Here is an 18,136-nt window from a genome sequence, read left to right on the forward strand (position 1 = left end):
TAACTGTTTGTAACTGTTTAGAGCTACATTGTTTCACAAGGAAAGAAATGCAGCCTTGTTGGTAAGATAGGAGGCAATATTTAGTGCAATGAGAAGGGACAACCCCTTACTCCCACTTGATCATTAATTGAAGTGGCAGCCTAATAAGTGTGAATATTAGGAATTCATGTTGCACTCTGTTGCTTACGGTGGTTGTTCTTACAGGCTGTCATTTCCTGGATGGTTTCTTCCGTACATCTTCAACTGAATCGTGACCTGCCCGCTGCCCCACTTCAGCTGCTGCCACTTCAATGAACTGCATGCAAGTTCCGGTAGAAACAAACTACCCTATCTGACAACCTCTAATCGCGGCACCAGGTGGTGGCACAGACTGCATAGGGTTCATAAGTCAGCCAGGACCCGTCCTCCTCGGGCACGACATCGCGCCGAGAATTCCAAGCTTACGGTGGTTGTTCTTACACGTTAGTTACCTTAAAGGTGCCATGCGCTACAGAACAAGTAATTATGTTCTAGTTGCGGTGTCATTCCCACCCAAATTCATAGATAAGCTAAAGCATATGAAAGATGTGCCGTGCTTTATGCTCTTTATTGTTGCTTCTCGCCGGTGATGTTGAATCTAACCCGGGCCCTATGACGAAAACTGAAGCCGACACATTTGCTCAAGCTCTAGATGCAATTCGTAATTTTGAAGACGGCCAGGCTACCTTGCTAGCCGAAATGAAAGCTGTGAAAGAGAAGCATGTTGAATCCAGCAATGAAATTCGGTTGCTAAAGGATAAGTCACGGCCTTGGAAAGCAATTCCACGTCACCCCATAGCACAGGTGTAATTGAGCCTAGTGCTCATGTGTTGCGTGCTGTGTCTAGCCAGGTAACAGAAATTTCATTGCGGTGTAATAGCTCTGAAAAGAGACTGTGGCAATTTAACCTTCTTTTCTTTGGGCTAGACAATGAACCTAATGAATTCTGGGCAAAATCCGAACGAAAAATAGTAAACTGCTGCTCGGAAAAATTTGGCGTCACTGTGACGAAACGGCAATTTGAGCGTGTGCACCGAATAGACAAATACACAGAAGTGGAGGCCTATAATAGCAAAAGCAACATTCTTTAAGGATAAAGAGCAAATCCTGTGCTCCGCACACAAACTAAATGGTCCCGCATTTTCCATACGAGCATACATTTCACCAGAAATTTGGCTCGCCTGACGGAAGCCGACCGAATTTGCGAAAATACATAAAAATGCGTATAAGCTCTTTGTGGACAAGCTACGAATTGCTTCCAAGATATACATATATGACTGTCAGAAATGCGGTTATTGAATCTGTCAGATACAGCGTTGCGCACGCATGCAGAGTAAACGACCAAGGCATACTGATACTTCACTATCACTGCCAATCACAAACACACGCAGCCCTATGTCATAACAGAATTTGATCTCTACTTTTCTGGATGACAGTAGTTCTGAAATTGTCGCCTTCACAAAAACTTGGCTAAATCCCGCCATAAGAGATGATAAAATCTTCACCTGAGCTAGTTTGTACCATATCTACAGGTGTGATCACACTGGTAAAAGAGGAGGTGACGTTATGCTGGGTATAAGAAAAACCATCACTTCAATTTTAGTGAACACTAATACTGATCTCGAAATAATTTGGGTAGCCTGTATCGTCCCTTCCTCCAAAATCCTTGTAGGCTGCTGCTATCGAGCGCCGGACTTCGCTTCTTCCTTCAATATTATGCTACGAGACATTATGAACAAGGCATGTGAAATTTTTAAAGGCGACTTTAACTTTCCCCTCATTGACAGGCCCACGCTGTCATCACCATGTCAAACGTCAAATGATTTTTTAACTCTAGATTTTAACCTCTTCCAAACTGTTCTGAAGCCTACACGTGGTGCAAACATTCTAGATCTTATTCTCATTACTGCTCCGGACACAATACATAAAACGAATTAGTTGGACAGATTCAGTGACCACACGTTACTCCAAGTAGCGATACCCAGACCTGTAGCTGGTGTACATGTAAAACAAATTTTAGACTATAATAAAGGCAATTATCAGAAGATTATTTGTCAACTAGCATTGTTTTTTGAAAATACTTTCCTACCATGCTTCCACAATCGATCTGTTGAAGAGAACTGGCTGCTTTTCAAGCAAATTTTGAGTACGTTAGTAGACAAATATGTACTACAGGTTAAAATTAGCAATGATAAATCAAATCCGTGGTTCACTAAAAATCTTCAGAAAATGCAGAATAAGAAAAAGCGGCTATATAATAATGCAAAGTGCTCGGGCAGTTCTTCTTGTTGGCTCAAATATAAAACCTGCATAAAAGCATATTGCGCTGCTTTAGGTAAGGCTGAGGCCAAATATTATTCTATTGATCTATCCACACAACTGAAAAACAGCCCAGCTAAATTTTGGAAAGTCATCAATCCCACCAGCGAAAACCAGGACATCTTATTACACGGTTATAACAACGTGCCTCTTCCAGCTGGCCAATGCCCAACGGCACATGATTCCTTTTTCACTACTTCCTTCATGAAAGAGAACAGTACAAACATACCCTACGTAGCCGAGTTTGACTACCAATTCATGGAACCAATAGACATTGAGCTAGACGGCATAGTTATAGCCATAAAGAATCTCAAGTTATCTTCGACATGCGGTGTAGATGGAATCCATTCTAAGGTGCTAAAAAATTCAATAATGGTCTCAAGCAAAATTCTACTCTATATGTTCCGGCAGTCTCTAAAAACTAGCACAATGCCGTCTGACTGGAAGTTGGCAAAAGTAATACCAATATTCAAAAGTAGAAATAAAACCTCATGTGATAATTACTGTCCTATTTCACTTACATGCATTTGTTGTAAAATGCTAGAACACATCATCGCTTCGCATATTTATAGACATGTGGAATCCAATTATTTATTTTTCAAAAATCAACACGGTTTCTGAAAGGGTTTTGCGTGTGAGACTCAGCTGTTTGAATTAACCACAGATCTTCATCCAAATATGGACAATAATTATCACACTGACTGCATGTTCTTGGATTATTCGAAGGCTTTTGACCGGGTTGCACACTGTCGCCTGATATTGAAACTATCCGCCTAAAAGTTAGACTCCCGTACACTATAATGGCTTCACAATTTTCTATCTAATCAGCAGCAGTACACAACAGTCAACGATTTTTCTTCTTCTCTAACTGATGTTCCTTCAGGTGTACTACAAGGCAACGTACTCGCACCAATACTTTTCCTCATATTCATAAATGATTTTCCGCAACATGTCTCTTCTTGCATCAAGGTATTCGCCGACGACTGCATTATTTACCGTCCAATCAAAAACTTTAAAGATCACTTGTCGCTTCAAAATGACCTCGATGTAATTAATCGGTGTAGTACATGGGTCATGACTCTAAATGTCTCAAAATGCAAAGTAATGTCATTCAACATAAATCTAGCAGATCGGAATTTTCATATAGCGTTAATCAGTTCATTATCTCGATTGCAACACAATATCGGTACTTGGGCATTATACTTACACCTACTTTATCGTGGTCCGACCACATTAAAGCGATCTCTGCCAACCCTTCCAGGTCACTTGGTCTCTTAAGACATAATTAGAAAGCTGCACCTTCAAGCATTCGCAAATTATCATACTTGACTCTGGTTCGCCCTCAATTAAAATGTGCCTGTTCGATCTGGTCTCCCCATCAAAAATACTTAACTGACACATTGGGAAAAATTCAGAATAGGGCAAGCCGCTTCATTGCCAATAACTACAGCCCCCATTCCAGTATATCGTATATAAAACGGAAACTTTCACTTCCACTCTTGAACATCCGTCGTGACATTGCCTTGATTTCATTCTTTCATGAAATCAACCACCCCTCCCAAATCACCGTTACTGGTCTGCACAAACCATATCTCCTCTCACGTAGATTACACAATCATCTCAGCTATTCCCGTATGTACGGCTCTACAAACGCGTACAACAAGTCTGCACTCCAACGTGCCATTATTCTCTGGAATAGTTTGCCTGATTACATTGCTGTCAAGACAAGCTATGAAACATTCAGTCATATGTTATCCAGCCACTTCACAAACTTCCCCGAGTAGATGCCTTTCCGTAGCGCAAGGATGAATTTCGGGAACTTTTTCGCCCTACACCATCATCAAAGCAAATCTCTCGTATGCTACATCAGATGAGCTAGTTCTGACTGGCAGTTATCCCACCTATTACCTTTTTTTTTTTTTTTTCGCACAGTAAATTAACTTCACTGTATTGCCGCAATGAAATGTATAGTTTTTTTTTAATTTTCATTGCGCATGCATGGTATTAGTTTTTATTTTATAAAACATGGACTCGTTTTAAGATTGTGGATTAAGATTAGGCGATTAATTCGGCGAAAAGCACCCAGTCACAAACATTTGCAAGCGGAGGCCTCTGCAGGCGGCCCGTTGGTGTCTTTGGGTTGTCGTCGGACATCCACTTTCGGTACTCCAGCCCCACTCGGTCCTTGAACGGCTTGTTTAGCACAACCTCGATCGGTTGGAGGGTGGACGTCATACCACCTGGTATCATGACGAGGTCCATTTTTTCATCGCCCAGTGCACGCTGCACAGTGTCGATTAAGTGACCACAAAACGCATCTAACACCAGCATGCTGCAAAGACGCAGCAGTGCACCTGGCTGACGGTTCCAGACTCCATTCGAGCATCATGGCCTTTTTGTTGACGCGAAAGACAGCACCGGGCGAGAACACTTCCTTCGACATTGTCTTACGTTTGAAAATGATGAAAGGCGAAAACTTTCTACCATCTGCCATGCATACCAGCATGACAATTAAATGAGAGTGCTCGTTGCCAGCGAACAACAGCTTCATATCCTTGGCGCCACGCTGCGTGATCATGGTCAAGAAAGGCCTGTCAAACCACACGGCGGTCTCATCGACATTGTCAATCTGCCCCATCATGTAGTTGTTCTGCTCCTGAAGCCGGTTCACGAAGCCCTGAAAGTTTATAAGCTTGTCCTCGAACTCGTCTGGAAACTTCCGACAGATGGATGTGCGCCACTGGAAAAAAAATCGTTTGCGTCTCATGAATCGATTGCGTTTGCGTCTCATGAACCCAAAAGTTTGGCGCACGAAACTCTTCTCTCATAAGCCCAGCTTCTCGAGCGAGTTCCACAGCTTTCTTGCGACTGGTATCCACAGTCACTGGCAGTGAGCACGAATGAAATTCCCACACAAAGTTTCCTAGCGTATTCTCCAGCTGCGGATGAACCGCACTTCGCCCACGAAATGACATTTTCCGAGGATTGCACGTCTGCAGCTTCCCTTCCTGCACCCTCCAATAATGCATGCTTTCTTTTTATACACCAAAAGTGGCGCTGAGCAGCCATATTGCCATTCGCTTCTGTGAACTCAACAATCTCTAGTTTAAATGCAGCCGAGTACTGCCTTCTCGTACTGCTACTCATATTCAGTAAACGAAAGAAAGACCACTAAAAATGAAACACAATGTCAAGCGGAGCAAGAACTTAGAACAGATCGGAGGCAAATCACGAACATAAAAAAACGGACAAGAGAGAAAAAAAACAACCTGCTATTGGATTTGAATGCGAATATGACTGTGTCCAGCTTTTCATGCACATGCAAGCCACATGTTGCCAGACAGCAGTGCACTGTCGGCTAGACACCGCTATTTAAGACGAGGGGTGACTTAAGCTTGCTTTATTGAAAATATCTCGACTTATATTCCGGTTTATACAGTAAACTTCTCACAATGACTACAAAGCAAGCATGCCTAGTGGTATATTCTTCACCCACAACCAGTCAATATTACCAAAATAAGCTCAGCATGATAACTAACTCTTGGCAGCAGATATTGTTGTGGTACAATGCTGAAGTTGGTGCGGAAACTCACTTCAGAAAGAAGTTAAACTATCACATGATTTTATCCCGTCACTACTTTGACTGATGCCACTGCAGCCACCGAGACCCAGAGCAAGCAAAAGGCCAAGAACAAGAACAACAACAACAAAAAGAAAACCTGCGCAATTTGGGATGCGGGACCTTAAAAAGTCACTCCATCATGGTTGTGATGTTATACGAGGATACCGTTATGAGCTATGGCTGAGAGAAAAATACAGTTGGTTTTATTGTGAATTTTGTAGTCTTGAACTTTTTGAAATCATGATTAACAATATTGAAGTTTGACTGTATAGATATTGACACATGCCCGCAACGTATGGGCACACAAGCCCATATGATGCATGAATATGCCTAAATAATAATAAATACTGCTTCAAAAATCTAAGCTTGTCAGAGCATAGCCATTAAGCAGGCGTGCAAAGAAAACAACCAGCCCTCACAAAAAGCTACAGCAGATCACCCAAGCCATGAAGAGAAATCCACGCTGTAGCATGTAGAAGCATGTCAGCCCAAGTGTCAGTGCATGTGTGTGTGTCAGCTTAAACACACTGCATTTTGACATGCTTATGCTGTCTCCACAAGTGTAGTAACATGAGTAAGAGCATGCAGGCAATCACAAGGATACGTGAGGTGTAGGCTTAACAGTGTGTGACTTACGAGGGCCCCCGGGAGGTCCACGTGTACCCCAGGCCAGGCATCTTCTCCCGCAGAGAGTACTCGGCCAACATCATGTCCGGCGAAACGTAAGCTCCAACTGCTGCAACAGGCACAAAAACACAACTTGTGACAAGCAGTACTGAAAAGAGCCACATTTTTTTTATATCTTGATACTAAGGGTCAGCAAATATTCAAACTTTTGGATATTTTTCGAGAAGTGCTTGCTATTCCATTCGCACTGAAATTTCACTATTCTAAACTATGCGAACTGCCCGACAACGAATACAGTCAGTGTCCAACTAAAAATGAACCCTTCAAACTTTTAGTACACTTCACTTCAACACATTTTCGTATTGCGGTAAAGCTGCCTTTCAAGCTCCACAATGGTCGAATTTTTTAAAGACAAATACAGTCAATGTCCAATTGAAACAGGCCCCTTCCGATTTTAAACATGCTTCACCTCATCACACTTTAATATTAAGGCAAAACTGCCGTTCGTGCTCCTTCATAGTAAAAATGCAGCTCGGAAACTAGGACGAGGCAGATGAAACAAGACTATCGCTGCGCTCTGCTATGGTTGGTTTAAATATAGTTGCTAATGTATCAACTAAGTAAACGTTGCTTCCAACATAAAGGTCATAGATGTGGCAGAGGAGGGGGCTCAATGCTGTTTTTGGACTTGAAATCAGGGCAGGAAGTTTAAAAAATCAGACACCAAAGATTTTTAGCGTATGAAATTTCAGATGTTTTCATATATTGACACAAGGCATGCTCTCGGCTTAAAGGGAGCACATCCTTGTTCCCCACATCAGTTGGGCGTTTTGAGAAGTTTAAAAGATGAGAGGCTGAGAAAATAGCATCGTGGCCTTTCATACGTTAAATGTTGGCGGCAACACAATGGTTGAACCAAACTATGTATATAAATACAATTCGGCCTCTGCATTGCCTTATTCTATTCTTGATACAATAACCTTGAAACAACTCTTGCAGCACTTCATCAACCTATAGTGAAAAGAAACTTTAATGCCGCTATTTCAAAAGAATATGATAGCAACATGCTTAGGAATCCTCTCCAATATTTTCTTCTGCGATTTGGCTTCAGAGTACTAGAAAAATGTTTGAAAAATATGTGCAAAACATTTTATTCGGTTCACCCTCACACTTTGGTATCGAATTCGCTTCACAATCAAAATTTTGCTTTTAGCACAACTCCAGTTGGTAAGCTAGAAAGTAAAGTGTGAGAAAAGCACACAGCCTTTGAGTCGTACCCTAATGACTTTCACTCAATATTTCACTTTCTACACTTGTAAAAAAAATCCTTACACAGAGATTTCATAGTAACACTTCTTTGATACACAATGTAATCTTACTTAAACAATACAAGCTATAATGTGTGGTGTTTGATATACAGTCAGAATATACAGAATCGAACGACACTACAACAAAGTTGATAGTATATGTCAAAAATTTATTGTGGAAGTTCAATGTAGCAAAATTTCCTCTACAAACCACAAGATTTGGTAAGATCTGACGATTATGACTCATTCTTTTGTCCAAGCAACCACATGCAGTGAGCACTCACCAACTGAGATGTACCTGGGCGCACATTGAGTCAATGCATTTGCTCGCATATCACATGATCAAAATAGCGTATTTACTCGCATATTGAACACACTTTTTTCTCGAAAAATCTGAGCAAAGTTGGGGGTGTGTTTATTATGCGTGGCCAATTTTATGAAAACTTTTTTAATACAAGCAAAAAAATGTGGCAATAAAAAAAAAAAAAGGTTGCTAAGCTTCTTTGTTGCACTTCATCATCACGGCCATCTTTTCTCGCAGTCGTTTAACCGCAACAATAGTACCGTGGAATACCGATTTTATGAATTTCTCGGGACTGCGCGAAATCGTCGTCAAATGCGGGCACTGTAAAATCCAAACAAGATAATTTACACTCACAAAAGAAACGTTAAGCAAGCGGATTAGTGAGAAACCTTAACAAAGCAAAAAGAACACTGCCGTGTATGTACTAGTTATGATTCGTTCAAACGAACCTTGAGAGCACCACAATCCACTCGCACAATTCCCAATAGCTGTAGTGAAACATGGCACACACTTAAAAAAAAAATCCGTAAGCTTCTTCTGCACTTTCTTTGAGCCCATCCGCAAAAGCTTCCCCACAAGCTTGGAAACGTCCAAAAGCACATCCTTCGTGGCGCCGCGTGTACATACGTAGCGGCAAATGATGCTGGGACGGCAGAATCTGCGGCAGCAGCGTCTTCCTCGTCAGACATCGCAGTAGCGTCGCCACCGAGAAGTTCTTCCACGACAGCTTCGTCCAGCGACAGTTCACTGCAGGTGGCATCGTTGTCGTCAGTCTCCACAAATTCAGCGAACGTTGTAGCCGGGTTCAAACGCTCGAAGTCGTCGTCATCGATGGCGCTTTCGTCCATCGAGGATGTGGAGTCGCCAGCAGTGGAGGCAGCCTCTCGCACAAGGCCACAATGCTTAAATGAGTTAGCAATTGTGGTTTGCGACAGTGCACTCCACGAACTGGCGATCATGTGCATAGCGTCAAGCAAGGAAATCTTCCTCGCTGCGCTCCATTGCCGCTAGCCGAAGCTGCATAAGCCGCTTTCTGTAGCCCTGCTTCGGGCACTTGATTCCGGCATCCAGCGGCTGCAGACTGCTTGTGCAGTTTGGCGGGAGAAACACAACCTTGATGTTCCGCAGGCAGGTTGTGTTGGGTGGATGGCATGGTGCGTTATCCACAAAGAGAAGAATTTTTCTCGCCTTCGCACCCATATCGGTGTCTAACTGCTGTAGAAACTTGGTGAATACTGCTGTAGAAACTTGGTGAATATAGCGGACGTCATCCACGTCTTTTTGTGAAAGTCGTACCTGCAAGGCAGCGTCCGCAAATTCCTGAAGCATTTGTGCTTGCCAAATTTCCGTCTTACGAGCACAAGCAGCTTTTCAGAACCGTTTTTGTCGACACAGAACAGGGCCGTCAAGCACTCTTTACTGCGCTTCCCTCCGTGACAACTGTCAACCTTTTTAAGTAAGGGTCTGCTGAAATTACACGTGGTAAAATATGCCACTTTCATCCGCGTTAAAAACCTCACAATGCTTGTATTCTGCAAACAAGTCCGGCAGTGACCCTTTCCACTCCTGCACTGTGGAAATGTCTACGGAGGAGCTTTCTCACAGGAGCGGCTGAAGACGATATTATTGCGCTTTTTAAAGCAATCCAGCCACCCGTTTGATGCCTTTAAATCGGTGATGCCCAGGCGCAACACCACAAGGTCGGCCTTCTCTCTGAGGATGGCGCCGTCACTAATGATGGCAGAGCTCAGAGCTTGAAGCAGCCACTTCACCAGCAATTTCTCCAAATTTTCGTGTTCGCCTCCTTTTGCATTCTTCCACTTCAGTCCAAACTTGATTGCGTTCTGAGAAATTGAAGCCTTGATAGCCAAAATAGTCTTCAATGAAGACTCCACTATTTTTAGCTCCCGGGCAATACTTGCTTTTGTGGCTCCGTGCTGCTTCTAGGCTTCTTCCATAATTTTCAGCTTTTTGCCGTGCGATAAAGCTGTGCGTTTTCGCGACATCTCGCATAGCCGTGCGATATGATCGCGAAAAACACATCCACTCCAAGAAAAAAAGTGAAAAGAGGGCCACGGCGCCCTAGCTGAAACTGACCCTTTTGAAAGCTAGGAGTAGAAGAAAAGTTCGCATTTCAGAGGCATGTCATTGAACTGTTGTAAAGCGCTTTTCGATTGGCTTTCGTGGTGAAGCCACCGTATTATGTCTCGGCACCCGGCGCCGCTGTTCGTATTCGCTGTGTGACTTGGCGTCGCGCACAGAGGAGGAAGGAAGGCGCCGCGAATAGCCGCCAGCGCCGGCGGGTCAGGGCCTCCTTCCTCCTCAGGCGCCGCTGCCTCTCGGAGTGCGTTGTGTGTCCAATGGTTCTGTGTTCAAGAAAGCACGCGCATCTTCGATAGTGGGTACGCCATATTGTACGTGGAGGTGACGTGCTCGAGAATATGCTAATGGAGCTGCGTTCACCGGTTGTGGATGCACGACTGCGAGTTCAGACAATTATGCACATTGCTGTACAAGCTGCCGTAGCGGGAGCGATGCATTCATTCATCAAGTGTTATTGTTGATAGCAGACGGCAGCTGCACTGCTGAAAGTACGAGGCATCGTTTTGAGATGCGCTTTCGTGTAAGTCCTAATAATGAAGCATTAAATCAGATTACATTACATTACATCCTAATGATGACCCCCCCCCCCCCCCCCAACTCTGATGCTACACAGGTTAGCCTTCCCTAGACAAAATACTTCGGACGCCGCTGCGCGACGAAAGCGGAAGAAAGATGATCGTTCAAAAAGGGTATTTTCAAAAGAATGGGGAAAACCACAACCGCGCCCCTTTATGCGGCTTTCACAGCCGCTAATAGGGTGAAAAGAAGATGAACGAACAGCAGGTGAAAACCAAAATGAACTGTTTTTCCGAGCGCTCAACATGCAAAAGGTTGCTCCTGCTGGTGCAGCAAAAGACACCGGCAGCACTTCCCTTTTGTTCGCCATTTTGTCCCCTCGCTTTGTGTGGATCGTCAAGAAATGCAGGTTCGTCGTAAAATGACGTCGGATAATTGAGGTTTCTAATGCATTGCGTCTATAGGGATTTCGCCGGAACGGGACAAATCAGTCGTAAAATGCAGGTTGCCGTGAAACCAGGGGACGTAATACCGGGATTCTACTCTGCTGTGATCTCAAGGAATACCCAGAAGCATGCGCTACGATGCCACGGCACACTTTGGCCACTTCGTGGCAACCTCGCACGACGACGTTGTTGACATTGTAGCTGGTAACAAGCAACTAACATTGCAGCAAGCTATTACCGAAGCATCAAAACAAACCGTCGATAACAAGATTAACGACAGAATACGATGACCGCCTCGCCTGCAACCGAAGCGAGAATCGGGGACGAAGTTGCAGGAATAGTCACAATCTTTTCTGGGCGAAAAGCGATTGTTTCTGTTGTTCCAGAAACCTGCGACGCAATGGCAAGGAATGGACCATCGCGACAACCATAGCGATAGCAAATCCTGTCATTGTCGCTTGGAAATTTCGTGCATCTGGTTGGGCTTTAAAGTTTCGTATTTGCAGGAAGCGATTGTCAGTTGGCGTGAGAAGTTTTGTGACCTTCAATTACTGTGTGCTTGTCAGCTACGATGTCTCTACACTCACATTGTTCATGAACCCCGCTGTGGCCCACATAGATATTTTAAAAAGACTGTGTACTTGCCGTGCAGAGATAGAAAGAAAAACTATACGGTGTGCGGCAGCGGGCGAAGGGGAGGGGAGGAGGGAGCGAGCCAAGGTGGCCGAGGAGGGTCGGCATAATAAAAAACAGAAGAGACCCATCGGGCAAGGAGGTGCCAGGTGTCAGTTAGTGGGACTGCAGCGGAAAAATGCAGGGGGTGCGTTTATTACACGGGAAAAAAAAAACTAATTTTGACGACTGAAATTAAGCAGGCATTTATTATGAGAGTGTGCTCATTATGCAAGTAAATACGGTACACAGAAAACTTCCGAGCTCTGCTCAGGGTGCAAGTTGTATGAGAAATTGCAAGTAGGCTTGATGACATGCATTCAAATTATTGCAAGGAAGGTAGCTTTGCGTCAATATGTGCGTACTTTGTTTCTTCCTCCTGCAGCAGTCAAGGGTGCCGGTTATAAGCAGGGGCATGTTGTACATGAGAAAATACTGTAGAAGCCCAAGTGTAGCCCGGGGTTTTTTCTAGATTTTAGGGTACGAAATTTCTTCCACGTACTATATGCAGGTCTCAAAATTTTCCGTCCGAAATTCAATTTCCGTTTCAACATATGGCGGTGCTATCATCATCATTATTAGGTGTTAGCGCTCTTCTGCTCTAGGTGCTCTAGGTGCTACGTGTTAGTGGCGGTAGCAGGCGTTAGCCTTATAGACCCATGCATGCAACAGTGGTCAGTGGCCTTTGCTTCAACTTGGTGCCGATAACGACTACCACAATTTGGCTCCTGTGATTTTATGCCATGTCAGCACCGTGCAGGCAGTACTCGGCTGCTTTTAAAAGGAAAGGTATCGCTGCTGCCAAAACCATTGGCAACTGTGTCGCGGAGCGGCAGTTCGGAGTCAACGAGTGAAGTATTTGCAGTTGGCGGAAGCAGAAAAATGCCCTCTTTGTTTGCAGCGGCCAGCAATGAAGTTTCCGCGGACCAAGAAATAGAGCATTTCTTGAAATAGAACGAGAACTCGCAGACTTTGTGTGGGAGCAGCAAGCTGCACATCTTGCTATTAAATGAACATCGAGCTGCCACAAGCAAAGACAAGAAAAATCACCTGAGACAAAGGCATTCAGCCAGAGGGTTTCAAAGCGAGGAAGCAGTGGGTGTCTCTCTTCACGATCCACGCTGGGATCTCGCTACGTCGGCTTACGTCAATCTTGCAGAAGCTACCAAAGAGCTACGAAGAGGACCTTGTGAAGCTTCAAAAGTATGTAATTGCATTGCAAAAGGCTGTCCCATTTCAGCTGGGCCAGATTGGCGACGGAGATCAAACAACGGTATACTTAGATATGCCCTTGGCACTGACAGTGCATCAGAAAGGCTCCAAGCAAGCTATCGTGCAATCATCTGGGAGCGAAAAAACGTTGGTGAATAATGTTGTCCTGCACTGGAGACGGTCGCAAGCTACCACCCTACGTGGTATTCAAACAAAAGACGCTGCCAAAGGGGGAGAAGTTCCCAAAAAAATCTCGTCGTCCGCTGCCAGGACAAGGGGTGGATGGACGAATCGCTGTACTCAGGGACAACTTTCTGTGGCAATGAAGGGAAGACTATGGAGCCAAAGTGCGCGTGTGCCACCGCTTTAGAATATAGTGCCACAAATGCGTTCGCATTTTTCGCGTGAAAATAATAAAAAACAAGAGCATTATTTTCTAGTGGATGCTGTTAATAAGAATATACTGCACGCACCGAGCAGATATTGGTATTTATTGTTGCTTTCTGAAGAGTCATTTCACATTTTTGCGTGTATGAAAACACCGCACGTTTTACATGCACTTTGCAGTCAAAATGGCGTCTTCGTCTTTAGGTGAGCGCACATGTGCAGTGAGATTACTTGAACACGGACGTCATTGGAAACGTGAGCCGAACCGGATTACTTCGCAGAGAAGCACAGCAGCGGTAGCTCCGTCCTCATAGCTTTTCCTTCATTGCCGCAGAACGTTGTCCCAGAGTATAGTGCTTTACTGAATATAGTACTTCTGGCGTCGACGACCCAGAGCATTGCTGGGGCTCCCTTCTATGCTTGTGCTCTACAGGTTTCGGTGTCACCTGACCGACTACGTAAAGTGACTGCTGCGCGACTCCCACACCAAGCTCGTCGTCATCCCGAGATGGATGACATCGCAGCTGCAGCCGCTTTAGGTGTGTCTTAATAAGCCATTTAGGGACCATGTCAAATGCCTGTATGCAGAGTGGATGAGGTTTGGATAACCAGAAGTGACGCCTGCCAGGCGGCTGAAACGGGCCTCGCCAGCGATGCTGTGCACGTGAATAGTTGAGGCTTGGGCCTGCATTCCCAAGGTGCTCCTTTGCCGCGCATTCAAAAAGTGCTCCATCTCGAACGGGCTTGATGGCACTGGGCATGATGTGCTGTGGGAGAACATTTCCGACAGGGGAGCTTCAAAAGAGAGTGCGTCCGACAACGACGATGAATGAAGTGAGTTAATAAATGCATTTTTCTATTTTACTCTGGCTATATTCGGGGGAAAACTTCTTTTCTCACCTTTGCTATCCCCAGATTACACCCTGAACAATATGCAGGTCCTAGCTATATGTGGACTTTTACGGCACCATATTCATATGACCCTTGTAGCGAACAGAGTGCATAACACCATTTAGTTTTTAGTTGGCCAAAGCTTCGCTGGGGGCCAACTAAAAACTGCGCCTGAAAGTGCCGAAGCTCCACACTACCATAGCCATAAGCAAACGATAGGATAGCTCCAACGCTTTGTGCCATTTTACAGCTTTATTGTCTTTATTCTTTGGCTGTGTAAGCTGTGCACCTTCGGAGCCTACTCGCTATGAATGAACGCAACAATAGCAACTGTGGTTTCATACACAATGGTTGCAGCAAACGGTCGTTCCATTTTGAATCTGTGAAACGCTGCCTGTGCGCGTGCCTTCAGAACTGCACTGTTGCTATTCGTGATTGCATCGATGTGGTTTTGGCCATAGTCTTGCGGCAAGCAACATTGCTTTGAGTCTGTGTGCACTGGATGCGCATACTTTCGTGGTCACCCATGATCACATCATTGATGTTTGCAGCGGTTGCGGCAGAATGTAGTTACGCTTGGAATAGGTACATGCTAAACCCACGTGTGCTTTCATAACAATCTGCTTGTCATGCACGATTGCAGGGCTAATGACGAGTGGCAGTTTTGTACTGCATGCTGCGTTAAAAATGTGGTGGGAGTTTGAAAACGATTCTGCCCAGCTTGCATGTGCACCAAACCCACCAGCAGTGTCATGGTGGATTGCGATCAGTCACCGAGAATCTCAGTGGCGAAAAATTTATGAGAATATGCGTGTGGTGGCAGACAGCGCATCTCCAACGATAACATAGGCGCTGTGATGCGTCATCATGCTCTGGAAGCTGCAAGCCAATGAGAAATGGCCGAGGTGGTCGCGGAATTTCATGGCAATCCTAGGCAAGTGTCTATACCGTATGTGGTAATACTCACGAAAGCTTCGTTCAAGTGGAGGTTTTTACGAAATATATTCACTGTGATGAGACTTTTTTTCACATTGTTCTTTAAAGAAAACATTGTGCAATCCCCATGATGCTCAAGCAACTTTGGGTAATGAGCCGCAGCATGTATGGGTTGCCCCGAATAAAAGCATGCAGTATTAATTGCTGTCAGTGCAGCACGGTTGCCCTATGCCTATATGCCCCCCAACTCATCAACAGTCAACTGCTTTCATTTCTCCAAAGTGATGCAAACTTAAGGGAGCACTGACACAAAAATTTGGAAGCAGAGTCGATTCATTTATGACCACAATGGAGCCCTAAAAGCAGCCGTGCCACAACGCGAAATTATGTAGTGATGAAGCATATAAAAAATATGAATGTGTCACTGTAATGGCGCAGTGCATCTCTATGCTGGAATCGGCGTTTTTTGGAGTCAATATATTTGCAGATTTGCTACCGTAGCAATCGAATAAAAGACAGTTTCTTAGCACTGGGATTGTGTGATGGGGTAGAGCATATAAAAAAAAGGCAGCGTCTTTTTGCACCGCGCGGCGCAGCAGTCAGCCCCACACAGAAATGGCTCCTGCGCCGCACGAAAGTGATGTCGCTTTAAAAACTATTACCTAAAGCTATTTAAATGTGTACACTATTAATGTGTAATATGTTAAATATACAAAAATGTCAATAAGCAGGTGGGTGACGAGTCGCTTAGCTTATATTTGTTAATTAAACACATATTACAAGCATTGGAAATACAGGGGGCGCCATAGGCACTGTGGCTGTCAAAGGTAAACAGTGTGAAATGGTAGCTCCCTGCGATGTGTGTTGGTGGTGACAACCTTACTGAAAACTCCTGCAAAATCGTGGCCTGGGCCTAGGCCGCCCCCAAGGAGGACCGGAGACCCTGTGTCGTCGCTGCTACATGGAAGTGATGGATGCCCAGTTGAACCTGAAGGTTAGAGCTAGCGCGGCCGTCCACCGTGCTGCAGCTTCATCCGAGTGTGTGTGCCATAAAGTTTCTCGGTGTGAGTGTGAATTATTGTTGCTGAATGTGCTGCATTTTATAGATTGCAATGTAAAGCGTGGTGTTGCCAAAGGTGAAAGTGTACTTGCTGCAGAGTTTTGCTTGTTGCGATTAAACAAGGTCGACGATAAAATAAATTCTTTTGCACAGTTTACCGTAATTACTCGAATCTAACGCGCACCTTTTTTCCGGTTAAGCGAGTTCATAAAGTGCATGCGCGTTAGAATCGAGTACGAACAAAGAAATTACGGTCAATCTATTGCCATCGGCAAGTCCAAAATGGCCGCCCCCTACGTGCGTCGGCATGGCGCGTCCGCCATTTCTGCCTATGTGTTTCCCATGTGCGGCACTTCGTACGTGTGCTGAGGAGTTCGTCATCTAGTAGTGCATTAGCATCGACGGCGTGGAAGGGCCGACTCCAAAAACTCGAGTGCACCACGATGCCGCTTTTAAAAGAAAAGTCATCGCGTGTGCAGAGACTAACGGAAATCGGGCCGCATCGCGGTCGTTCGGAGTTCCCGAAACGTGCGTGCGGGACCGGCGGAAACAAAAGCAGAAGATTGTTGACAGCAAAGCTTCACTCAAAGGCTTCAGTGGACCACAGCAGGGTCGGTTTCCGCAAATTAAAGAGCTGCTTGGCGAGTATGTGCTTGAGCAGCGAGCGGCACAGCGGCCCGTGACGACAGAACTGCTCCAAGTGCGGGCTATGCAATTAGTCTTAGAAAAAGGTCTAATTCGGAGCCAGTTTAAAGCAAGCAGGTGCTGGCTAACTAACTTTATGAAGAGGAAAGGCTTTTCCCTTTGAAGGGGAACATGCATATGCGAAAAGTTTTGTGGAGGAGTACGATGAAAAGCTTCACAGTTTTCAGAGGTTCGTCCTAAACTTGCGGCGCAACAACGGCTACCTGCTTGGGCAAATCAGGAATGCCGATCAGACGCCTCTTTACTTCGACATGCCTGGCACCACAACCGTCGAGAAGAAGGGGGCGAAGCAAGTTCGCGTGCTGACATCGGTCCACGGTAAAACTACAGTGATGGCAATGCTCTGTTACACGTCAGATGGGCACAAGCTTCGCCCGTACCTTATATTTAAATGGAAGGCGCTCCCGAAAGGAGTCGTTTTTTCGAGTGGTGTGATCGTGCGGGCCAGCGAGAAAAATGGGTGTGCGTTGCAATCGATGTCTTACGTTCTTTTTTTTTTTTTTTTCGCGGTGAAAATCGGGTGCGCGTTACAATCGAGGGCGCGGTAGAATCGAGTAAATACGGTACATGTGACTGACCAGACGCACACGCATAAAACCCCAGTGCATCTGCAAAGTTTTCTAGCGATGGATGGAAACAACTTTATTGTAGTGTTCTTACGAAGCCTGTCATCTCCGCAGACCAAAGCTACTGCAAGACCGGCTGTTTTGTCAAGTGCGAACACGTACAGCCGTTCTTATCCGTTGCTACGTAAATGCTCCCGAGCTGTCGCAGGCCGTGCATGTTATTCAACAAAACAGACAAGCTGTTTTGTAGTTAGATGGGCTAACGCCGTCGGCACTTGCTCTTGGGCATCGTTTATCAAGTGCTAACTGCCTAGAGCATTGCGGTGACACGTCAGAATTTCAAGCGGCCTGCTGTGGCTACGTTGCAGCTAAGTTTCCTGTGGCTACGTTTCAGCGTGCCTTTCTGTCATCAGAACTTTTGATAAACTGTGGAAATCACTATTCC

At 45.0% G+C, this 18,136-nt stretch overlaps 1 protein-coding gene across 1 annotated transcript in view; it reads right to left on the minus strand.

The window, feature by feature from the left end:
* The window catches only part of TppII (Tripeptidyl-peptidase II), a 236,372-nt gene that overhangs the window by 162,297 nt on the left and 55,939 nt on the right, over positions 1-18,136 (minus strand). Inside the window, exon 10 of the mRNA XM_075873097.1 lies at positions 6,596-6,695. Within this exon, the coding sequence (XP_075729212.1) occupies positions 6,596-6,695 (100 nt within the window). The remainder of the gene's footprint in view (positions 1-6,595; positions 6,696-18,136) is intronic.

This window comes from Rhipicephalus microplus, chromosome 1 (assembly GCF_043290135.1).
Source record: "Rhipicephalus microplus isolate Deutch F79 chromosome 1, USDA_Rmic, whole genome shotgun sequence".
Taxonomy (NCBI): Eukaryota; Metazoa; Arthropoda; class Arachnida; order Ixodida; family Ixodidae; genus Rhipicephalus; species Rhipicephalus microplus.